At 41.7% G+C, this 25,517-nt stretch overlaps 1 protein-coding gene across 2 annotated transcripts; it reads left to right on the top strand.

Moving 5' to 3' along the window:
• The first annotated feature begins 115 nt into the window (after positions 1-115).
• Positions 116-25,254, top strand: rnf216 (ring finger protein 216). 2 transcript variants are annotated; one of them, XM_042504755.1, is made up of 17 exons: positions 116-204; positions 2,789-2,920; positions 3,756-3,886; positions 4,195-5,514; positions 5,683-5,759; positions 6,666-6,774; positions 8,341-8,502; positions 8,586-8,697; positions 8,965-9,101; positions 9,847-9,897; positions 10,847-10,984; positions 11,998-12,146; positions 13,209-13,287; positions 19,239-19,336; positions 21,040-21,262; positions 23,147-23,216; positions 24,374-25,254. In XM_042504755.1, the coding sequence occupies exons 2-17, from the start codon at positions 2,854-2,856 to the stop codon at positions 24,766-24,768; spliced, it is 3,318 nt and encodes a 1,105-aa protein (XP_042360689.1). In that variant the 5' UTR covers positions 116-204; positions 2,789-2,853; the 3' UTR covers positions 24,769-25,254. The 2 variants fall into 2 exon arrangements, with proteins under 2 accessions (XP_042360689.1, XP_042360690.1); XM_042504756.1 differs by having other exon boundaries at positions 8,968-9,101.
• The last annotated feature ends 263 nt before the right edge of the window (positions 25,255-25,517 follow it).

Raw genomic sequence — 25,517 nt, forward strand, 5'->3', positions numbered from 1 at the left:
TTGGTAACTCAGTAAATAAGTTTTGTACACATCAATTTAAAAAAATGCGTCCAAGGACCACATTTCCCAGAAGTCCACGCCTGTACGTAGTTCCCGTACGCGTGACGTTGCTCCTGTTCTTGTTTTGGCAGTTTGTTTCGGTATTCACGGATTGTCAGTCCACCAAGAAGGCGTTTTGTACTGGTTAACCACCACGAAGCTGCGGTATTGTACATTTCTGAATGTGTTTTCTTCATACTTTGATATTAAACTGCACATTGTGGGTTTGAAGCGATGTTACGGACAGAAATGCGCACAGAAGTGAGCTAACTACTTAACCTATCAGCTAGCTAGCAACCCAAGCTAATCAGCATTAGCCTAGCTGGGAGCAGGGGTTTGTTCCGTGTGTCTGCGCGGAAATGATCGATTTCTGTTCTGACTTGTTTGTTTTTAACCACAGAATCTCGAACTTAAAGCTAACGCTACGATATTTGTTGTAGTGTCAAGGCGATGAATACAACGTAAGTTCACAGAGCTAGTATTTTTAACAGTGGCAGCTGCTCGCCGTGTTAGCGTCTGCTGTGTAACAACATGTAAGATTTACATTGATTTCACGCCAACTTTAATCAGATCGAGGACGACTAGGGCTGGGTTAGCAGGCAAAGATGACGGAGTGAACGTTTCAACACACTGCTGTGGGATCAGGGAGGCCAAAACAACAAATCAACTTTCAGTTAGCTAGCTAAGGTTATTTTCTAACCGCCTCAGACGGATAAATAAAGTGTTAAAATCTAAATTGAACTGAACTTCCAGCTGGTAAAACGAATCTTTTCCATGTTTTCTGTTCTCTGTAAATAATTCTGTTGTTTATTTATTAACCTTCTCACCAAACTTCATTTAAGAAAGTCTCGTTAAATAATAAGATTTTTTTTCTCAATGCTAGTAGGAGCATGAAGAAACTGACCACCGAGAATGGGACTAGTACGAGTTTAAAAACATTTTTTTTCAATGCAGTTTGATTATTATTAATAATAATGATAATAAACTTGATATGTGTAGCATCTTTCATACATGAAATGCAGCCCAACGTGCTTTACAAGAGAGACATTACATGCATCAAGTGCTTCACATCAAAAGACATGAAGACATAGAAATTTTATAAATAAATGATTGAGTTAATCATTAAATCAGGACTGAGTTTTCTTAAAGACATTTTGAAAGTAGGAGCATTAATAAATGACAATTAGTGACACAGATAACAGGACTGCTGTGAGTTAAAAAAAAAACATACGTTCTTAAATATAATGAAGTTTGATGAGAAGTTTTATGAATAAGTGATTGAGTAAATGCAGAGGACAGGACTCTTATGATTAAGCTTCCTCTTCGTTAAGTTCTCTTTTGCTAACGTGCCGTATAAGCTGCTCAATGAACAGTTGCATTCACACTGATCAGCCTTACCATTAAAACCATTGGCTGGTTAAGTGAATTAAAATTGACCATTAAATTCCAGTGCAATGCTCTACTGGGAAACGTTAGGTCCTGGTGTTCATGTGCATGCCATTAAACTCCCCCCACCAACTCAAAGACCAAGTACCCCCTTCATGGCAACAGCAATTCCTGATGGCATCGACGGAAAATATAAAATATTATATTAATTTATGCTGTTTTATTTGTATTTTTTTTTATTTTATATTATTTATTTATTATATTATATTTTATATTTAATATAATAATAAAATAAAATATTTTCCTTAATTATTTTTTTAAAATAATAGTCTAAATCTACTAATTTCTTGCAATTTTTGGAACATTTCCAAGATGCTTATCGCCCTTTTCCGATGTTTTTGAAATAAATTGAACCAGTTTGCCTCGAAGATTTCAAAGGTTCAAATACCTGTGAAAGGTGACTGAAAACAGCACAAGAAAAGTGATGTCACACCAGGTTTCAAAGGGTTAAACAAGCTTTTTATTAGTATAATTGATACATTTAAAAATTTATTTATTTATTTTTCAGTTATATTCAGACAACTTTCCTTCTGAAGTGTCAATACCTGCAGAATTTGGAAAACATATGGGCACATATGGATAAGATGCACTTCTGTATGTATGATTAAGATTAGATTCTGCACAAAACTAAATAGAAAAAATTAGATCATTAAAAAAATGTATGAGTGAAAAGTGTAAAAAATCTCTTGAAAAACAGAAAAATAAAATTGAGATTCTCTGTCCTGTTGCGTGTTTTTTTCAATACTGCAGATATGTAAATGTGCATGATTACTTTCAATTTTCATAGCATGATATAACTTGAAACCGGCATGCTGCTGCAATCCTAGCACCGGCACGCCCCACAGTTGCTTAATCAGATTGGGATTTGGGGAATTTAGATGCCAGGTGGACACTTTTTGTCACATTGATTCAGAGCGTTTTTTATGGTGTGATATGGCGTATCGTCCTGCTGGGAGAGTGCTGTTGCCAAGAAGCGGGGGTACTTGGTCTGTAACAGTGTTTGGGTGGGTCGAGTATGTCAGGTGGCATCCACATGAATTCACAAGGTTTCCCAGCAGAACATAAAATTATAATGAGATGATCAATGTTATTCGCTTCAGCAGCCTGTGGTTTTAACGTTTTTTATGAGCTTTGTGTACTTATGGGAACAGGGTGGAAACGTCCCCTCACGTGACTGGCAAATGTTATGATAAGTCAGACATTTCAAAGTGAAAACATTTATTGAAATTTCAGGGGAATACCAGCACCTTAACTGTGTGTGTGTGTGTGTGTGTGTGTGTGTGTGTGTGTGTGTGTGTAATAGATGATACTGACTCAGCAGTGAGTCTGTGTGGGCTGATTCAGGGAGCTGGTAAGTGTAGTTTCACAATGGCAGATGGAGGCAGCGATGATGATGTCATTCACCTGGCAAGCTTCAACGTCCACCGCAGCCAAGGTGAGACACATTTTCACTTTGATTTCAGCAGCAATATGTATGCTAGTGCCAGTTTGTGACAGATATTTAGTGGCATATTAACACCACGCTGCTATTTGCACCTGCAGGTGTAGGTTAAGAATGAGGCAACACATGTTTTTTTGTCTTTTACAGCATTGAAATTATAACTTATAAAACCCCAAAGACAAGACTTCATGTGAGAAAAACCTGTCCATAATGTGAACATTAATATTCCTCCCATTTGTTCTCTTATTTATATATTTTTCTTTGGCGTAAGCAAATAATGTCTGTGAAACATGGACATGGGGGAAGGAACTCATTAATTTTGGAAATTTTAATGTGTTTCTGCATGAACACAATAAGAAATCAGAAGAAAATTTACTTTTTTTTTTAAACGTTTCTGATGTTATTGTAGTTAACTAATTTATTCTGTCTATATTTGGGACCTAATTGATCAAAGTGGGCATTTGACACATAATAGAAATAGAAGTAGTGATCTTGATTAGGAATCTATTAGAAATGGTCTTGAAACAAATTTCTTTTCTTAATATTTTCTTAATATGACAGCTGTGTGCGGGAGTTTCTCTCTTTGTTTTTAGATTTCTCCTTCCTCCTGCCCAGAACATTTCTTAGTTACAAATATTTAAAAAAATATATATTAAGGGAACCTTCTAAAATGTTAATTTGTTTCTGGCTAACATAATAATTACATAAAAAAAATTAAAAACTGGCTCATATCATGTTTTTTTTCTCTTTGATACACTTTGCCTTAAAGGCATAAATAGCTGCACATGATACAGATTATAAATATTTATATTTCACTGCGTTTTCGTAGGCTCCCGTTCACGTAAGAGGGAGCTCATCACCATTTCGGATGACTCGGATGAGGAGCCTCTGACTCTGGTACCTGCCAGCCCCGTTTTAGTCCCGGACGATGCAGACGATGACGACGTCAGCATTTTGGAGGTGACTGATGAAACCTGCTCTTAAAGCCCCCCTTTTTACAATAATGTGTTTTTCTTATTTTTATGTGCCCTAAAATGTGAGACTTTGACTATACTGACTTGTGTCCGTGAAAAGTTTGTCACTAGAGAGGTGTTTTCACATTGCTCTGCTGACATGGAGGCCAGTACGAGCCAACCTCGCCTCGTTTTCTTTTTCCAGTTAACAGGCAGCTGCAGTTTGCACCAACTGCAGATGACAAAGTGACGACTGATCTACACATACAAGGAATAAGAATGATTTGTCTCTTTGCCTCCTGTGTTTTCATGCAGCCGCTGACTCCTGCACGCAGACACGTGATTCGCCCAGCAGCAAAATGGAGCGGGGGCTTGCACAACCTAATTCAAGTCGTAGATCATAGTAGCGCAACTTCTGGGGTTCCCACTGTGGACCCCGGCTCTGCCCCCTCTACCTCCAGAGATGCCAAGGCCAGCTCCTCCACAGTAAGGCCAGCCATACGGACACAGACTGCGGTGCAGTCTAGCACCTCCGGACACACACATCCAGCACCTGGCTCCTCATCACACGCACCGTCTCAGCCAAAACTTAACACAAACTCACAGGAGGACGGTACGTCAGCACACACGAAAGTGGAACTCCATGCAGTGTCTATCCAAACCCCATCTACCTCCACAAACGCCAAGGCTAGCGCCAATACATCCACACCAGTACTTCATCAGCCTCAGCCGAGCACATCTGGACTCACACAGCCACAAGCTTCAGCACACGCAGTGTTGGAGCCCCAGGCGAGCACCTCTACCAGTGCCACACACTATTCCTGTGCGGTTGCATCAAATTCTTCTGCAAAGACTCAAGAAAAAGCGAGTACAAGCGCTCATTCACAAGACAATCCTCAGGCCAGTACTTCTGCACACACACAGACACAGTCTCAGCCCGGTACATCCACACAGCTCCAGTCCAGCAGGACCGCAAACCTGCAGCCCCACCTCCTCCAGGTGAAGGAGGTGAAACTAGTCGTTCTTCCCCAGCAGCCGAGCATCCAAGCGTCCGCTCTCATAACCCAACCCCAGCTGCAGCTCAGGCCCCAGAACCTGCTGCAGCCAGTGACGCTCCATCGCATGCAGGGCAATCTCATTCAGATCGAGCCCCAGCCCCTGGCCCAGGCCCCCGCCCAGCCTGCAGCCCAGGCCCCTCAACCCCCTCAGGTCGTACCGGTCATCCCCCCTGCAGTGCTAATAGCTGCAGCCCCGGAGAGACTCGGACCTCCAGAGGCAGGTCACCGCATCATCCTGGGGAGCCAAGCGCCTGGGGAGGCTGTCCCCAATCCTCCGCCGCAGGCCGGTGCCTCTGGTGTGGTCCTACCAGCCCGCAGCCTGCACATCAGGGTGCCTAACATGAACTCGAACCCTCCCGCTCCTCCAGCTACCACGGCTTCAGTCCCCGAAAATGGGGGAGAGGCACGTCTTATCCTGGCTCCAGCTCCAGAGAGGGTGAATCCAGCCCTGGGTCTGGTCGCGGTCCCTCCTGCACCAGAGGACATCCCCCGAATAGAGGATGCGCGGCCAGGTCCCTCTGCACCACGAGAGAGAGCAGAGCAGCAGCCGCTCGTCAGAGCCCTAATCACTGGTGTTGTGAGTATCGCATAAGCGACGCGTGCACTGATTCACTCTGCAGCTCCGCTCTCTGCCTCATGAGCTCATCTGCTGGTTTATATCAAGTTTAATGATTTTAATTTTGCTTCTCACCTCCTCTGTCCCAAACACATCCCTCCTGTTCAACTCTGTGTGTGTCCTCTACAGTTGGATCTGTTCCCAGATGTCCAAGAGGCCTATGTAGCAGAACTGATCCAACAGAATAATGTGAAAGACTTGAATGTGTAAGAAAGAATCAACCTTTTTATTCTCCAGTTCTTCTTTTAAAATGATAAGTGATTCAACCTCTCAGGAAATTAATACCTGATAAATTTTCTAGTTTTGCTGCTGATTCCTTTATACTATACTCAGGCAGCACAACAATAGTTTGCACCTCATGCAAGCCAGCAAGAACCAAAAAAAAGGGGGAAAATGTAACAAGCAAACGACAAAAGCAGAAACAGCAACAACACCTACAAAAACCAAAACCAACTAACATTGAACAAATATACAGATAGATACAATTTTAAATTAAAAAAGAAAATAGATAAAAACTTGCTTTCTAACTGTAGCAAGTGAATGAATGTGCATGAGTGTAACTGCGTGCTTTATCAAAGTAAAATGTTTTAATATGGTGACTGTTCTTTCTGTATTCTTTATAAATTATTATTTTTGTATGTTGATGTATTCAGATACATTTGACTTTGATGAATTTTATTGTAGCTTAAAGCTCTTTCCCTTTTTCATTTTAAGGATTTATTAAACTGTCGAAAGTGCCTGACTTAAGAGTTTATCCATCTTTAAAGACTAAGTTATATTTGTTTCTAATAGAAGAGTTTTGACTGGTCATTCAAACGGTCTTATGATATAGCAGAATATTTTTATTATTTTTATTCTCACTTAAATCGTATTCAATGCACACTTCATTGCCTCACATGCAGCAGAGCGCAGATCTCAAATCTGTATAGTTAGATTTGCTCTGTGTAGGTAGATATGTATTGAGAGACCATGATACCTGTGTGTGTGTGTGTGTGTGTGTGTGTGTGTGTGTGTGTGTGTGTGTGTGTGTGTGTGTGTGTGTGTGTGTGTGTGTGTGAGTGAGTGTGTGAGTAAGTTTGCTCTCATGCAGCTCCTCTCTACTGTGTTTTCAGTATCTGTAACCTGCTGTTGGAGAATCCAGAGTATCCGAGGGGGGACACCGCAGCAGCAACAGCAGCTCCCACCAGCATCCTACTGGAGTCTGGAGACACCCAGACAGAGGTGTGTGTCTGCGTCTTTGTGTGTGTCTGTTAAAGGCGTCATTGAGTAGTTCAGTTTCTCAGTAAAATGCTGATGTTTAAACACCACACTTGGGTTTACTTAAGTTAGGATGTTGTGGTGTAAGTCAGTGCAAGTGTATATTTCAAGAACACGTCACCCACCCAAATAAATATTTGTATATCAGTTTCTAACTCCATGTTGAGTAATATTTGTGCAGAAAACTTGTTTTTTTGCCTCCATGGTAAACAAAGAATAAAAAACGGAGAAAATTCTGGATTTATTTAAGTAACAAGGGTCCACGTTTAACAGGAGCAACACTGTATTGAAACTTCTGTTTACAAACTCTCACACAGTTCGTGCTGTATAATCTGTTTCATATGTCCAGTGGTATGCTCAGTATTTCCCTAAAAGACAGCTTTCTGACGGGGAACTGAAAGTGAAATTTGTCTTTTGTCTCTTCAAAGCCAGACTTCATTTACAAAAACAGTGATGTTAATTCACTGAACACAGGCACTGCAGGTCCACTGCTGCCCAGATCAGTTAGTTAGTATTATTGTGTAACTTTGTTGTTTAAAAGGGTTAGTTCGGGATCACGAAAGTCACACAATAACACAAAACTACCGATAGAAGCAGCTTTAGATTAGCAGCGCTCAGATCAGCCAGTGTTAAGCAGGAAAGAAATACTGTTTTTGTTTTGTTTATGGAGTCTGGTTTTGAGGAGCATAAATAAGTTTCCCTTTCAGTTCAGTTTCCTGTCAAAAAGCGCCGTGTGTTCGGAAAGTACTGAGCATACGACCAGATAAATGAGACTTGGATTATACTGTATGAGTTATGTGAGAGTTTGAAAAAAAAATGTTTTAATAAGGTATTGCTGTTGGGCCCCTATGACTTAAAGTCACAAAGATTTTTTTGAGGATTTCAGGGTTTTTCCTTCACTGGAGGCATGTAAGAGATCACAAATTCAGCATTAGACGGGCTGGTGTTGAGTATTCCCCAAACATCCCCACCAGCATAATAAGCACCATGTTTAGTGTGCATGCAAACTGAAGAACTGGAAAAACGAGGAAGGATAGATTGTTCCTTATTATATAATTATGTCAATCAAGCTCAGCAGACAAATATACACTTTATAATGGAGCTTTTCTCAGTGTCTGTCACCACATTATGACTCTGTGCTGATTTGGGCAGAAAATATACTGAAAAAGCATCTGCGTTATGTGAGTGAGACAGATGAACCATGACTTTATTTATATAGTTTTTTCCTAAACAAACTTAGCAGAGTTCTTTAAACACAAAAAAAGCATAGAAGAAGAAATAATCTCACCTCAGGCTCTGTGACTTGTTCACACAAAACAGCAGATAATGCACAAACAGACCTTCAGTCTCTCCTGCTGGAAACCTGACGATTCAGCTGTTCTCCCACCACACAGTCATATTAAAAAAAACACCTCATGTGTCAAAATTGCACTTACAGTCATTTTTCTCTAGTTGCTCTGATGCCAGCTCCATGCCATCTTTGCATCACATGTCTCAGTGTCTTTGTGCTGTCTTTATGTTTTTTTCCAGGTGACAGAGGACCTGTTTGACTATGCCAAACTGGGCGCGGTGGGACCTGAGGCTGTGATGCAGGCTGCTGACTTGCTCATGGCAGATTTCAGGATGCTCAGCTGTCAGGACATCAAATGGGCCCTCAACGCTCTGAAGGGACACTATGCAATCACACGCAAGGTACCTGTGGTCTCATAATAGACCTTCCACCTTTACTTTCCTGCTCTCTTTTACAAATTTTACATTAATTCCTGCTCTCCCAGGCCTTATGTGAAGCTCTGAAGAAGTGGCAAGATTCAGGGGACCCCTCAGGAAAGAGACGACGGAGCAGAGCCTCCTCGGAGCGCTGCTACGTGGATTTCCATTTTGAGCACGGTGAGTAAACGTGTGCATGTTGCATGCATTGGCTTTTGTTCCTATATGCACAAGCCAATTTTTAAAATAACGCTTACGCTGTTATTTCATTTGCAAAAGCTTCAGTGACGGAGCTTGACTTCAGATTTTGCAGTTGCATCATCGGACAACATTTTAATACTTTTTCTGTTTCTCGTCAGAAATCTCTGGGGCTCCATCATTGTTCTAGACAAGTGGTTTTAGTTTGCTGTCAGTGTCGCTAATTTAAACGAGCTTCCTTTTGTCCAGCAGGTTCAGTAAAGTTTGACAAGAGGATGTACTTCTTGGAGAATGACCGTCGCTACTGCAGGACGTACAGCAATCTGGAAGCTTCTGTGCAGAAGGAGCTTTCTTTCTATCAGCAGAAAGCCAAGGAATGGGCAGAGGTACACACACACACACACGCGCACACACACACACACGCACACACACACAGAGGCACAGGTGCACATTTTTCCTTTTTCTGTGAAAGTCATTCTTTATGTTATTCACAATTTCTCTCTGTCACCCAGGTTATATCCATGGCTTCAGACTTGATCTAAATTCACATTTTTTGCATTATTTTATTGAGCATGCTGTCGTAAATTCAGTTTTATGCAAATGAACAGTGAGTTTAGGGTGTTATTTTTTTCCATCAGCATAATATTGCTATAGGCCAAGGAGAAAATGACATGAGACATTAGATAACTCAGACAAGTAAGAGATGACACACGATGAGATGTCCATTATCGACTATGAAAGTAAAGATATTAATTCATATTTTTGTGCATTTTGCAATCAAGATACCAAATTTTCCACGCCATAACTCATTTTAGCCACTTCACTTGTTTCTTCAGGGTAGCATCAAAAGCTTTGACTAATTAATTCCTGGAGTAATCATTACCGTCCTGACTTTAATACTCCTATCTGTGCTTTTTTTTTTTTTTCTTTTTCCGCCCAGTTATATTTTGTTGTTACTTCCCTCATCCCCTCAGCCTGATCGGGGAACAACATGACTTCCAGCTCTTTGCACCATTTACCAAGACTTGGCTGCCTTTAGGTGTAGCACTCAAAGGAAACAAACACTCTTGTTTTGGAGAAAAGGAGCATGGCTCATGTCCCTGTTTACCAGCTCTCTCTGTCTCTCTCCAGCACGAGGACTTCCTGCTGGCTCTGCAGGTCAATGAGGACGAATACAAGAAGGTAGGAAGCTCACACACCTCAGACAAACTGCTGTAACCTTCACAGTGGATCAGACTGTCAGTATTTTGTTTAAAAAATTGATTCTCAATTGAATTTCCAAAACATATATTCTGTTACAAAACAGTATATAAAAATGCTGTGGTAAAAAGACTAAAGCAGAAACTTTGTCAGGCTTCTGGTTCGCTTGTTCAGGATAGTGTTGGCTGGTCTGATGATGACTTCTGAATGTATATTTAACCCTTTGAAACCTCAGCAAATGGGCCTGATTTATTTCAAAAACACGGAAAGAGGGCGAGGAGCAGCTCACCAAAAAACAACCCAAGAACTTGCAAGACATGGGTACAAATTTCAAATTAAATAGCATAAAAAAAAAAAAAACAGTATAATGTAAAAACAAACAAGAAATTACCTTAAAAAGAATACAAAAAACATATAATTCTATAATTTTTATATATAATTAGATTATAAATCTTGTTTTCTGGAAGATTTCCCCTAGTCTTTTTTGGGGTTATTTTTTAATAATCCCCATCATGCTAATTGTCAGATCATTACCTGTTATTTTTATTTTTATGCAATTAATGGGACCTTCTTGCTCTTTAAGTTTTTCTCCATGTTTTCAAAACAAGTCAAACCAATATTCTCAGGTTTCAGAGGCTTAAAATGGCTACGTCATTATTATGGTTACATTCAGAGTAATTTTGGGACCTTGATTAAAATGGATCTTTCTCTTCCCCTCAAAGGCAAACAGCAGAATGTGACTGGTTTTCTAATATCCAAATCCCCGAAAAGCACTTTATTCATAATATATTGTTGTAGATTTGCTGCTTTGTTGGTTAATTTAACTTCTCAGTCTCGAACCAAGAGGCGTTTGACACTTTAACTTTAAAAAGACAATTACCTGAAAAATGCTCCACCACAAAACAAATCTCCATGTTTGATTCTCTCGTAGGACGGCCAGCTGATCGAGTGCGGCTGCTGCTACGGGGAGTTTGCGTTTGAGAAGATGACGCAGTGTTCAGACGGCCACCTGTTCTGTAAAGAGTGCCTGGTCAAATACGCTCAGGAGGCAGTGTTTGGCTCCGGAAAGGTACACAAACACACACACACACACACACACACACACACACAAGCACAGTGGTTTTTTTTCTCTCACATTTGAATCGTACATGTCTGCTTATGTTGCCAGGCAACTATAAATGACTTTCCTATAAAAAGCAATGTCTTGCTGAGCTGGAAAATTGGTATACAAAGGGATGTGCCAGTCAAATAAATGTGAATATAGTCGCTATAGATTCAAAAACTGGTCTGAAAGAAAGATATTTTTTGTAAATATTTAGAAATCTAACATACATTTCTTGATGTTGTCATAAATATTTTTCTTCTGCTCTGAAATGTAACACAATTATGTAAAAACACAGTGAGCAATAGGGTAATGTGTGCAGCGATTTGTAGTAAAACATGAAAAAAACAACTAATCACATCCTGAGTTTTGAGTTTATTAGTGACACCTGAAAAATCTGCTACAGTCCAATCAAACAGCTCCGTGATTGTTTTTATCTGCCACTGGTTCATCCTCATCACATCATTGCATTACATTACAGAGAAAAATGTTTTTAATTATTTTGTCCACCTTGATTTGATTTGGCACATATAAAAAACGATGTTGTACTTTTCGAGAAAGACGTGCAGGGAAACCCAGAAAACATTCAAGGAGCTCGACAAGTGGGGTTCCCTACGAAACTCTCAATCAAAAAAGTATCAAGTTGTCTTTTTGTTTTTTATTTTCATTGTTTTAATATATACAGACTGTTATAGAATATAAATTGGAAGGGAAACGCAGATGAGGACATAAATAATTTATGTAAAGAAAAAGAATAAAAGGTAAACATGAAAAAACACACATCGATGTTCGGCTGTTGTTATAGCAGGGTATTTTTCACTAATTTTATTCAACGATGAAGGGGAAAGTTTAACCAGGTGAGGAATAAATATGTCAGGTAGGACCATAATGTGTAATAATCTGGGAGGTGGGGTTTATTTACGTTGTTTGTACATATACTGAGTGTTGGCTGAAGGTGTCTGTGTGCGTTGACGTTGCAGTCGGAGCTGAGCTGCATGGAGGGGGGCTGCCCGTGCTCCTACCCGGTGTGTGAGCTGGAGAAGGTCCTCCCGGAGAACATACTGTGTAAATACTACGAGAGGCAGGCGGAGGAGGCGGTCGCTGCCACCTGTGCTGATGAACTCGTGCGGTAAGCGTGCGTGGATTCTTTTCACAACATGCATTTGTTGCACACATATTTTTCACATATTTTGTTTTCATTCTTTCACAGAGCAGAAATAACTGATAAGTCGATCAACTGAAAATTTAATGGCAACAATTTCGATATTGTAATAATTGTTTAACTCATTTTATGAGCAAAAAAAGGCTGAAAATTCCTCAGTTCAGCTTCTCAAATGTGACAATCATGAGCTGTTTCTTTTCTGCTTTGTTATGAAACACCGCCTGATTTTGAGATAGCAGCTTGGATGTAACGGGCATTTTTAAAATATATTTTCCAATATTTTATAGACTGAACCACAAATCGACAACGTAAGGAAATAATCAGAGGATTAGTCAATAAAGGAAGTACTTATTTGTTGCAGCCTTGATCCTTGATGGGCAGTGAACAGGTCGGCTCACACAGGCGAAGTTCAGAGTTGCATACTCGTGTACTGCCTACTACATACTCACTCTGTATGTACTTTCATACTATTACATGAATAGTTGAGTTTTCTACTGAGGTATGCTCAAAAAATATGACAGTTATCACATGACTGACTCCGAAAATGTTGCAGCGAAGACATTTACAGCTCTTTGACTGGCTCAGAATCTCTGCCGTTACTGGCCGTAGTCTGAAGAGACGCAATGCACTGTGGGAGCATTAAAAATGTCTAGTAAGATCACAACCTTGTACTTAGAAATTCTTGCCAATCTACTAAATACACACACACACACACACACACACACACACACACACACACACACATATATATAAAAGTCTTATTCAAATATATTGGAGTCGTATTCACTCTTGGTTTTTAGTGTTTGACAGGTCTTTAATACATTTTAAACTTGCAGTCTACTCTGTATGTCTGTTAATTTATGGTCTATAAAGATGAGCTGTACACTGATGAAGGAGCTTAAATAATGTCTGTCTGTTTCCTCACAGTGGGATACTTTTTCTTCTGGGTTTTTTGCGTCTCTTGTGCAGCTGCATCATAAATTTTACACACTAATCCTCCTTCCTTTCTGTTTTTTGTTTATTTTTCAGGTGTCCATTTTGCAATTTCCCAGCCCTGTTGGACAAAGACATGTCTCTGTTTAGCTGTCCCAACCCTCGGTGCCGCAAGGTCAGGTCCCACTCTGTATCTATTAAGTTCATTAAACACTTTGAGGTTTTGGGGAATCCAGGCTGTTGCGTTGCTGCTGTTCTCTGCCGACAGATTGTGACTGTAAAGGAAATGTAGGTTAAAACTCTTACACACTTTATGCATCATCTGATGAAATCCCATACGGCTCAGAGTAAAATCACGCTGCACAAAACATTTGAATCCAACATCATGAATTATTCAGTCCGTCGTGACAGTACAAGCCTGAAAGCTCCGCGTGCAGCAGCGTCCACTTCAGCATAAATCAGCTCGGTGCGGCCCGGACATGAGGCAGAGATCAAGTCTGTCGCCGTCAGAAAGATTGATGAACACGTTTCTGCAGATGATGAAACGGTTCCATCTGGCGAGGTCGCCACCTCTGTCTCCCTCTCTGTTTATGTGCGGGCCTCCTCCCTCTGTCTGAGGAATGCAGGGGGAGACTTCGCTTCGTGTCTGCCAAGGCCGTCACTCGGATTCCAGTCTAAAGTTTCCATTATTCGGCAGAAAACACACATAAACACCCACAATCATTTTCTCACTCCTGCCACACAAACACAACCCGCCCTTCTTCTCCTGATGTGTCTTTTTGTTTCTGTTCTTGTGTCTCACACTCAGTCCTGCCACGCTCTCACACACACACACACACACACGCACACGCACACACACACACACACACACACACACACACACACACATACATACACTGCTACTATCACTACATTCCTGTAATGAGAGAGATCAACACCCCACAAACGTCATAAATGTGTATTTTCACCTCCTGGTACCAGACCTCCAGTTTATGTCAACTGATGATCTGAGGATGTTAAACATATAAATGATTGGCTGAAATTTAAAGCATGCATTGAGAGAAAGCTTCACATGCAAAATAATGATTTGTTTGTCAGTTACTCGCTGCGTTTTACCTTGAAATTGCAGAGGAAATTTTGTTTTTCCCACATGCCTCCACAGTGGATGAAGAATTCTTCATCAACTGGGCGATGTGGTCCTAAAATAATATCACGATAATTCAGGGCATTTTTGCAATAACGACATTCTTGATGATAAGACGAAGTACAGAAAAATATTAAATTATTAACTTCAAGAACATAAAATTGCAACAAAATGAGTGATATAGTTTTATGTGTCAACATGAAGGTTACAGTTTGATTTTAAATGTTTGAAAATGCTTCACAATGGTTAATTTGGGGGTGAAGTATTTATGTAAGCCCATATATTTAAAGCTTTGAGCCCAGAGCAAATTGGTTTGATTTCTTTAAAAAACATGGGAAAAAGCCACTGAGCAACTTGGTAAGAAATGTTCCACAAATTGCAAGAAATTTATAGATTTAGAAAACTCTTTAAAAAAAAAAAAAGAAAAAAAAAGTATAGGGGAAAAAAGAAAAAAGCTTGAGAAAAACTATATTTATAATGATCATAATTACATATTTTGGTAGTGTGTTGTTGTTGTTTTTTAATGTAATCAGGGCATCCTTGTAGAAAAGAGCTTGCTCTCAATGGTCTTTCCTGTTTAAATAAAGGTTAGTGAGAATAATATTTAAAATAAAGTTACACAATTATTCTAATTTTAATTTCTTAGGTCAATTTTTGATGTTTTTTTACTTTCTTTTCCCCTTTTCTTTACTTTTTTCAAAATTTCAGGTAATTTTTTGTACTTTTTAATGAATTTCTTCCTAAATTTTGGGTCATAGCTCATTGCTTTCTTCCCGTGTCTTTGAAAGAAATCAAGCCAGTTTTCTCAGGTTTGAAAGGGTTAAGCGCTTGAATATGAGATTGCTCTACTGGTCTTATAATGTCCCAGTACAAGTTATACAATTGTTATTTCAGTCATTGCTTGAAAAGCAGCAAAGCCTTAAATGTAACCCGACAAATGTTTGAGGTTGTATAAATGCAAAAAGCTCTGTTCAGCAGAGGACGTCCGTCCTGTCTCCTGCTGTTCTGTCCTTTGGCCTGTAGATGGCGTCAGAGGTCCACAGCGGCTGAGCTGCAGTGTCTCTGCACAGCTGCATCCCATTACATTCTCACACACACCCAAAGATACAGAAAAGTTAGACATGCACCAGATATGTTGGTCTGAAATCTTTTTGAATGTCATTCGAGAAAGCAAAGGCCGCAAATTTAAATAAACTGTTAGAATATTTTTATATTCAACAGTCTTACAGGGACACTTATTAAGGAAGCAGCTCGTTTTTTGTGAAGTCACTAAAAGGCCACAGAAAGGTAACACAGCTTGCTTCCTCTTTCCTGTGTTTAGGAATCAGGATGTGAGTCTGTGGCTGCTGCGGTGTGTGTTTTCTGAAGAGTCTGTGTTTCCTCATTGTGGTTGAACCCTCGAAAACCCACACATTGCCACAAGACTATCAGCATAATGCAGACTCTTTTACCGCATCTCTGTTTTTGTATCAGCATTATAGATCTTTGCAGCATCTATGCTTTTTTATTTATTTTTTTATCCTGGTCCCCATCAGCATGAGCTCAGTTGGAGACGGTTGTTGTACAGTCGGCCCGCTCAGCCTGCGAGCAGGGAGGGGCTTCATTATGTAACTGACACACTTCTGTGAGCCCACCCGCCTTCTCCCACACCGCCGCCTCATTGGCCGGCCGCACGATCCACTCCCCTCTGACTGGTCTCTAACTGGTTGGACACACTTCTGCCTCCGTTTCAAATGTGGTTCAGATCAAGTTTGACCCAGTTTCTCCTCCCTCTTTTTCCTTTTCTCCTGCTCCTCACACACACACACACACACACAAACACACACAAACTAATGTATTCCACATGTGGTTATGAGGACATTTGGCTTGTTCCCGGCCTGCGTACGATTACTTCATGAAAGTAGAGGAATGTAAAATGTAGGCCACTGGGAGGCTGTCAGAGTGAAAACAAGAGCTGAGATCTGGACACTGAAGTCTTTGTGCATCTTGTGTGTTATCACATCTTGATTGCAGTAAAAACCACCTCCCAACAAAACCCCCCCAAAAAAAAAACCCACACTCATGCACTCTCTCTACGGCCCCCCAATCAGAGGCTGTGCAAGCTGCTCGCACTGCCTTATAAGGGCTGCTGCAGCCGGCTGCACCACGAGAGAGGAGATAGAAGGAGATCCAGAGGAAGAGAGGCAAGGTATGAATGAGGAAGGAGGAAGGTGATGCTCGGTGGGAGGAAGGAGGGGAGGAGGGGAGGAGGGGAGGAAGGAGGGTAGGACCCGAGGGAGAGGAGAGCAGGGAGTGCAGGACGAGTTAGAACAGGATGGGTGGAGTTAATGGACGTTGAATTAAAACAGCTAAACATGCACACATTTCCCAATTCAAGCTGCTCAAATGCTGCCATTTGCACATTATGATTTTTTTTTGTCATTCAAATTTTTATTCATTTAAACATTCTGACTGTATACAAAATTACATATGATAAACGTACAAGAGGATCCACAGTCAGAAAAAGAAACCAAGTTATGTACTTAATGTCAGTATAAAGAGGCAAATAATACAAGACCACATTTGTTTTGTTGTTTATTTTATTAGTAGTAATATTCATCTTATTATTTCTGTAATGGACTGATTGTTTGTTGTGCTCCTTTTTTCTTTTCGGTTATGCTGACCAACAGTTATTGTTATTATAACATAACATGTTGTCTGTGCAGAGAGACGGGAAATATGTTTGGGACTGGGTTGGAAATAGAAGGACTCACTAACATGTTGATAAATTGCTGAATTTTCTACCAACATGCAAGTGTTTCTGTTCTGGTTCCCAAATCTAATTTTAAACTGTTCAGAGGCAGCAGTGGAGAATTTGTCAGATAAAAAAAAACATGCAGCGGTCTCATTAGCAGCTGGTCTCATTAGCAGCTGGTCTCATTAGCAGCTGGTTCATGCTTTTTTTGTTGATAAAAATCAAATATCTTAAGTAACAGAACAAAATTTTACAATCTAATCTGCAATTCTTTTGTACTGTTTACTTATTTTGTGCATTATGCAACGCCCGGCATTAATGAAACATCCTTGATTACAAAGGTTTGTCATAAAACTGGTGGAAACAGGGTTCCCTGGATATCACCAGGAATCCTGAACCAAACCAGTCTGTTAATCCGGCCTGTGTGGGCTCTCCCAGTTACGAGCTGCTGCGTTAAAAACCTGTCAGTCCAAACTCTGGCGGTATGAGAGATTTCTTTCCTGATAGACATGGCTGTTGGGATTCTGGCACATTATGAAGTTGCGGCGTCGCTGGCTGTATTTCTGGCCGCGCTATAAGAACTCAGGTGTGTTTCTGCGTCTCAACACACTGTCAAACACGTCCCAGACACACACTTTCACGCTGTCCCTCCTCCTGCTCTCAGAGTTACCACTAGGGGGTGATCTTTCACTGCTCTGCCTCCCGTCCTCCTCCCCTCCTCCCCTCCTCCCCTTCCCTCTCTGTCTTTGTATGATCCACCTTTTTTCACTAGAGTCCAAATCTGCGCCCTCTTGTCTTGCACAGAACCCCTCCTCTAAAGACCCACATTTAACTAACGGCACCGTTTTCTCGTCGTGCTTTGTGCTCATGCTTCCTCCTGCTCGGACACTCTCTCATGAATCAAAAAACACAACAAAAATGTGAGCACAGTGGGTCTACTTTTCATCCGTTTCCTGTTTAAAAAGTGCTCTTCCTTGGCTCAAAGCTGCTGCTTTTTTTGTTAAACTTTTTATTTATTTTTTTAATTGTCATCAAATCATTTCATGCGTCGTACTCAATACATAGCTCATGTATTGATGACATTTCTTTTTGAAATGATAATTTATCTGAATATTTACGTGAAATTTCACCCAGTTATACATCGGAATAACAAACAATCTCAGAAATACACATAAAAACAGACAATGATGGTAGTTACAGTACAGGTTTAAATCTTTTAAGTGTTTTTGTAATTTTGAAATCGTAGATAAATATTTCTGATCCCATTTTTATATTTAAAATTCTGCTATGTCATAATTCTATACATTTTTCCTTTATCATAATTTCAACCTCTCTGTACGGCAACGAAGGGCTGAAAAAGAAGAAAATAGCTGCTTCAATTTGACTTTAAAGATCCTTCAGGGAGTCTTTAGGCGTTTCTATCCAAACGGCATCAAACGCCAACGAAAACTCCAGCTTCTCCCGCTCAGTCCTCCACCCTTTGGCTGACCTTGCACGCACGCACACACACGCACACACACACACACACATACACACATACACACACACACACTCAGAATGAATATTATGAGCTCTTGAAACTAGTGGTGACTGAAATAACAAAAAAACACACAGTGACTGAAGGATTTGCAAAGAGGTCACAGGATGTAGCCATCGCAGGGTTTCCCTCCCAGTTTAACGGTCAGACTGGAGATTTCGATCACACTTGTGCTGCATCAGCTGTCATACGCCACGCTCTTCAATATTCGATGAGCGGTTCAAATATTAATGGTGACACCACTTAGCTCAGGGTTACTGAGGGAGGCGACGCCGTCAGTGCAGCACGCCCTTTAGCTGAACGTCTCGGGCTGACAAGGAGGTTGGAGGATGGAGTTGCTGTTTCTAAGCAACCAGGCAGTCAGCGGCGAGCAAATCACACTCTTGCTGCAGTCACACACACATTTGCAGGGAGGGCCACACCTAGTAGCTGTGTGTCTGAGCGAGTCCAAGTCCCTGCAGTGGCGGCACCAGCAGCATATAGAGCAGACTCTGACTGCAGGGCTGCTCTTATTCAGCAGCAACTGGATGAGGAGCAGTGACGGGCGGATGTGAGAATTAGAGATAATGTGATGAAAAACATATAAGTAAATAATGTTTCGAGGATATTCTAATAAAAAGATTTGCTGTTTTTGCTTTCTTTGTTTTTCTTTTCTCTAACAAATCAAGACACTCTGCATTTGTCATATTTTTGTCTTTTTTTTCTCTTCAGGAGAGCTGCAGGAAGTGCCATGTCCAGTGGAAGCAGCATGTGGGGAAGACGTGTGAGCAGGTCCTGGAGAGGGACGAGATCCGCATGAGGGTGCTGTTGTAAGTGTTCATAAGGCCGAGACACACGACATGTCTTTTACCGTCTGGAAAACACGAGATCCAACACTGGGTGCTGCTCCTGTGCCAACTTTCAAGGGCGCGAGGGCAGAGTGCACCTGAAGCTACAGAGCAACCATAACCAGCCACATTTTTCATTTCATTTATTTTATTTATAAGGACAACACACATTCATTAACGTTTCTGTAAACGTGCCAGTGGTAGCCATCTGCATAATTTTCAACTGTAGTCCTTTGGAAGATTTTGTCGAACCTGCAAAATGATCAAATTTGCATAACAACGGCAGCAGGATGCCATAAAGACAGCAAGAGCTACAACAAACAGTAACTCCCGAGACAGAACAAAAGTCCCGCAGAGCAACAAGAAACAGTAGAACAACAGTACAAAACAACAGCAACAGCAGCTTTTTAGCACAAATAGCCGTGCACATAGCCGACTTGACAGAAATCCTGAATGCAGAACTGATCATCTTCCAAGTTTCGTAAGTAGGCTCGGGTGGTTTCTGTTTTTTCAAATTTCCCCAGAATTTCATGGGAGTAAACGGTTTGTGATGGTGTCAGTGTGTGGCGTTTCTCTCTGTTTTCTCGCTGTCCCGTCTGCTCCTCTCTCAGAGAGGATGCTGGGTAAACAGCTCAGTTTCCCGGACAACGCTCCAGGAAGTGAAGAGGCCGGCTGCTTCCCGTGGCCCAGCAGGCCCACAGGCAGTACTTCCTGTTTTGAGCCGTGCACAGATCCTCTTACTTCCTGGTGCTGAAAGAGACAGGAAGTGTCCTGGTAGAGACATCAGTGGAGCAGGACGAGCAGCGCGGACCTGATGCTTTTAACAGCACGTAACAGAAAGAAGCACGATATTATGCCGCTACAGAAATTAGGGGGTTGGTGTTTCATAAGCACAGATGATGAAGAACGAGGACACTTCAGTGGACTTGGTGTAAAGTTTTTCTTTTTTTAAACAGAGCTATAATGATAACGAGAATTATCTTATATCAAGACATTTATATTGGATATTTTTGGATTCCCCGCCATCGGAGTCCGTAGTGTCAAAGAATCAGTGAATGGCAACACTGGCACACCGACTCCAAATGTGTGTTTCAGTAACTTCCATCCTAGTTGGATAGTTCACCCAAAAATGAAAATTCAGTAATTATCTACTCACAGTTTGTGGACTGCAATCAACAAGCTCCTCTGTAGGTCAGCATCCCCTCGTGTAGACAGTGCACTCAGATTTAAAATCCTCAAGATTTTTAACACTGATAAACTTTGTCCTCCATTCCTGCGCTGAACCAAAGAGCATCAAGCAGGAACATTATGGAGCTACAATAACAGCCACGAGAGAGAAGACCGCGCCCGCCCGGGGGTCTGTGGCTCATTATTTACTCTCGTGTCCCAAAATCATGTTGACTTAATGATAAAACGATTTACATGAAAACATCTCTCTCTGTTTGACCCTGAAACTGAACCTTACGGCCGCGCGTCAACGCCTGCAAGGAAAAACTAACATGAACCTGATCAAAAAATCTCTGATTTCACTTAGAGATTAAAAAACACACGAGTTCATCGGAGCACCTACACAGAGTCAGGTCGTCAGCTGTGTTTTTGGCAGCACTGTTGAGTCTCTCTTTGACTCTACTTTTGTGTCGTACTCTCCTGTTCATGAACTTGCGTTTTACTCTGTTTACGTGCAGCGAGGAGCGCATGACGGCAGCTCGCGTGAGGAAATGTGTCAAATGCGGGACGGGCCTGGTCAAGTCGGAGGGCTGCAACCGGATGTCGTGCCGCTGCGGCAGCTTCATGTGCTACCTCTGCAGAGAGCCCATCACCGGCTACAACCACTTCTGCCAGCACGCCCGCTCGCCCGGCGCTCCCTGCCGTCACTGCCGCAAGTGCTCCCTCTGGACCGACCCCACGGTAATCCCTCAGACATGTTCTCTGCCTATGAGCTTTTATTTTGAAGATATTTTTCATCCGGCCTGGCTTGGTGTAAATTGTTAATGTGACCCCATTTTTTTTTTCTGTTACAGTAATGACAGACTTGTATGTTGTTGGATTAAAAAAAAAAAGAAAAACTTGGCAAAAATGTCTAGAAAATGATATGTGTAAGCAGTGTAATTATATATTTAAAAGTATGCTATAGATAAAAATGTTACATACATAATCTTTACACTTATACATACGTAGGTCTGTTCTTTTACAGCTTTCTTTGGGACGTTTTTTTTTTTTTAAACTTTTCTTTCTTTCTGCTTATTTTCAGGGAATTTTCTTGTCGTTATTCACTAATTTCTTGTTAATTTTTGGGCCATGTCTTGTTAATTTCCTCGTGGCCTTATCCCCGTGTATTTTGAAGAAATCAAATCAATGTGCTCAGGTTTCAGGCGGTTAAAGGTATCTGGTTATTTGGTCACATTATTCAGTAACCTTCAGTCAGTACACATCCGAGATATTTCTCTTCCCCCCATAAACACATTTAGTACCTCTCCCTGCACTTTGACCCCGACCATCTGACTCAGTGGCCGCCCACGGTGACCTGGCCGCAGCATCACTGGCAACCAGAAGCAACAATTAGTCCCCGAGCAGTTAATGAGCTGGAGCCGCTCCAGCAGCTCTAGAGAGCCATCAGAGCCGGCCAAGAGCTCGTCTCCAAGGCACTGCCAAGAAATGGATAAATACTGGTAACCAGAGGGCCAGCTGAGGGCCGACGGAAGAGGCCGACTGCTCTCTTGTCATTATTTATAGGTTTCCCTCATCAATAATGAAAATAAAGGAAGCCCCAACGAAACAAATGCACACAGTTCAATAAGTGCGCTTAAAGGAAAACTTCACCCCATAACTCAGACAATGTTACATTAAATTTGTGAAGATTGTTTTTCTCACATGTCTCTGTGAAATTAGAAAAAATTCAAAACTGGAGAAAATTCGGGATGACTTAAAGTCATTTGGGACTGCGTTTAACAACCGCAGAACTATATCAGAGCTTTATAAACGTGTATAAACTCTCAGGCAACCTGTGCAGCATAACTCAAGTCTCATTTATTCAGACGTACGCTCAGTACGTCCCAAACAAACGGCACTTTCCGAGGAGGAACTGAACTTAATGTGAATTTAGCAAAAACAGTAATTTTACCTGACTGGACACAGGAGCTGCTGGTCTAACACCGCCTCCTTCAGTTAGTCTGTTCGTGTTATTGTTTGACTTTAGTGGATTTGAACTAACGCTTTAAAACACCAAAGTCACACAATGTTTGGGAAATACGGAGCATACGACTGGATAAATGAGGCTTGCTGCATGAGTTGTGTGAGAGTTTATAAACAGATGTTTTGATATAGTGTTAATCACAGCCCCCTGTGACTTTAATTCATCAAGAATTTTCTCCATTTTTGGATTTTTCATTCACCACAGAGGCATGTTAGAACAAAGTTTTCCTCACAAAGTAAGTGACACACAGACGATCTTTTTGAGGATTAAATTTTCCTTCAACCCTTTTTTCAGGCTACAGAAACACATGAAACAAACTAGTGCATCAGTCAAAAATGACGACACGGTCTGCAGTCCCGCCCTCCACAGCAGCTCTGACCTTTTCTGCAGACACTTTTCTCCAGACTCAGACACAACAAGCCTGCAGCTAAACAAGCGCTGTGTCGGCTAAAGCCTCCTTTACACTCATGCGTGACTGCTGTATCTGTCACGCTGCAGGTTAATTATCTAAGAACCACAAGAGTTCATTTCACTTCAATAAAACAGTAAACCTGTTGTTGTCCTCATCTCATTAAAAACTTGCGTGTGTGTTTCTGCAGCAAGACGATGAGCGAATCATTCAGGAGATCCAGAAGGAAGGAGAGGCAGAGCTGAATAAGAAGACTGCAGGTCAGTGTCACTCTGATGAGTTCACCCCAAAAGTGAAATACACATTTTCCCTCTTACCTGCAGAGCTAATAATCGATCTAGATTGTTTTGGTGTGAGTTGCCGAGTGTTGGAGATATCGATTGTAAAGATGTCTGCCTCCTCTCAAATATGATGGGACTTGAAATAACGTGGCCATTGCTGCTCAAAGCGCCAAAAAAATACATTTGAAACATCCACGGACCTTGTTGTGAGCAGTTTCATGTGGGAACTATTTTCTTTTAATCAAACCAAACCCGCCAGCAGCATCACTGAGCGGAGGGCGGTGTGCATCCACTCTCAACTAGCACCACTGAGGCAGCAAATGTCACAGCTCAGCTGAGGAGGACGCCTTAATGTTTACATCTCGCACTGTCACGAGCCTCTCACTGAGGGACGCTTCCCTCCGTGCGGTGATATGGCCAACAGGTGTAGTTCTGTCGAAAGAAAGTAGTTCCTTCATGAAACTGTTCAAAACAAGATGTATGGATTATTTAGAGTAACCAGGTCATGATTTCTGGAAAGAGACATTGCTGTTGAGTTTTTTTAATTTCTCAATTTTATGGGATTTTTTTTGGCCCTTTGAGCACCACAAGCCGAGTGCCGTCTAGTTCTGTTATATTGGAGAGAAGGCAGACATCTTTACGGCCGATATCTCCAACGATCTGGAGACGCACTGTCGGTAAAACCAGAAATATGTGTTGTTGTTTTGTGGGTGAACTTTCCCTCTCAGGTTAAGGCTCAGTGTATAAACTGAAGAAAAATATTTCTTTGGAGCTGTCGAAACTATTAATTATTGCTCCGTGTTCTCGTTTATCATCTCCTCTTCAGACTGATGTAGAAATGTGGTGAATTATGTTCCCTGGCAGGGAAACGTTGCACTGCAGCAACATTATTCTTCCTCTCTGCTGCTTCCTCTGTGTCTTTTTGACCATTATTTATTCAGACAAGCCGGCTGTTTTCAACATAAACCGGCAGCAGTTGCAGGAGTGTTTCCTGCGTTCGGTTTGTCTGAATGTGTTTGTGTAAATCTGAGGCGAGGGGATTCGATTCAAAGCTGCGGGAAGTCTGACAACATTTCGGCGAGAAATAAAACCACACGAAGATCTGGTTCATCGATAACTTTTTCTTCTTCTCTCAGATAATTCAGGGAAGAGGGTCGGCCCCCCTCCGGAGCCCATCCCCGACGCCAAGCGGCCACGTGTGGGCCCGCCACCCGAAAACCCGCAGAACCCGAATCCCGTTGCCCCTCCTCACCCGCAGGCGGTACAAGCTCCTCTGTTCGTGCCTCCACGCGCTCGCTACCCGCAGCCTCTGCCTCAGGGCAGGATGTTAGTCATTCCCCGGCAGCCCCCGGCCCCGTACGTGCCCCCCCTACAGCACCTGCCCCCTCTGAACAACAACAACAACAACAACCACCACCACCACCATCACCACCACCACAACCCGCCCATCAACCCTCATCACCAAAACATGGACATGATGGACCTGCCCATGCACTACGGACCGCCGCACCGCTACTACAGACGCTTTTAACACACACAGACGCTCACTACGGTTCTACTTTTCATTTCAGGGCTGTTTTTGAGATGTAGTTTTGTATCTTTTTCTGTGTGAGTCACTGTTTTCTACTCCTTCTCTGCATCCGTTTTCACAGCTCGTGTGTGCTCTTGCGGATTTCAAACCTGCCGCTCGACACGAAAGAACTCGTCGAGACGTCGAAACACGCTGAAATGATAAGTGCGCTGTGGACAGACACATCCGGACACTTTGCCTTCTGCCGAATTTGGGACTTCAATAATGGATCGGATCCCCACGTTACCTGTTCCTTTCTCTTTCCGTTTGAATAAATTTGGGGTTGAACTGATGAACAGTTTAGAATCTTGAGACAATTTATTTCCAGTTTATACAGATATTTTTGAGAACATAATTGAAAAAAATCAGTTAGCATTCCCTTCTGTATCTTTTGTGTAATGTGTGAGACCACACAGTTTTCTAATAAAGTGTCAAGGTCACATTGAGTTTAAACTTTGCCTCTTTAAAGGTTGAATGTGGGATTTTATGGCGTTTAGCAGAGAGGTAGCATAACTGAAACTTCTCCCACGTGCCAAGCATGTAGGAGAACTACAGCGATGCGAAAACGTAAATCGCCCCATCTAGAGCCAGCTTTTGATTCGCCGATTCTGGGCCACCTTAGAAACAGCATGGGGGACTTAGTAGATATTAATGGCTGAGTCTAAAAAGAAAGCAAACTCGATTTTCATTTTCAGGTGATTACACGCTAA

Source organism: Plectropomus leopardus, chromosome 17, assembly GCF_008729295.1.
Source record: "Plectropomus leopardus isolate mb chromosome 17, YSFRI_Pleo_2.0, whole genome shotgun sequence".
Lineage (NCBI taxonomy): Eukaryota > Metazoa > Chordata > Actinopteri > Perciformes > Serranidae > Plectropomus > Plectropomus leopardus.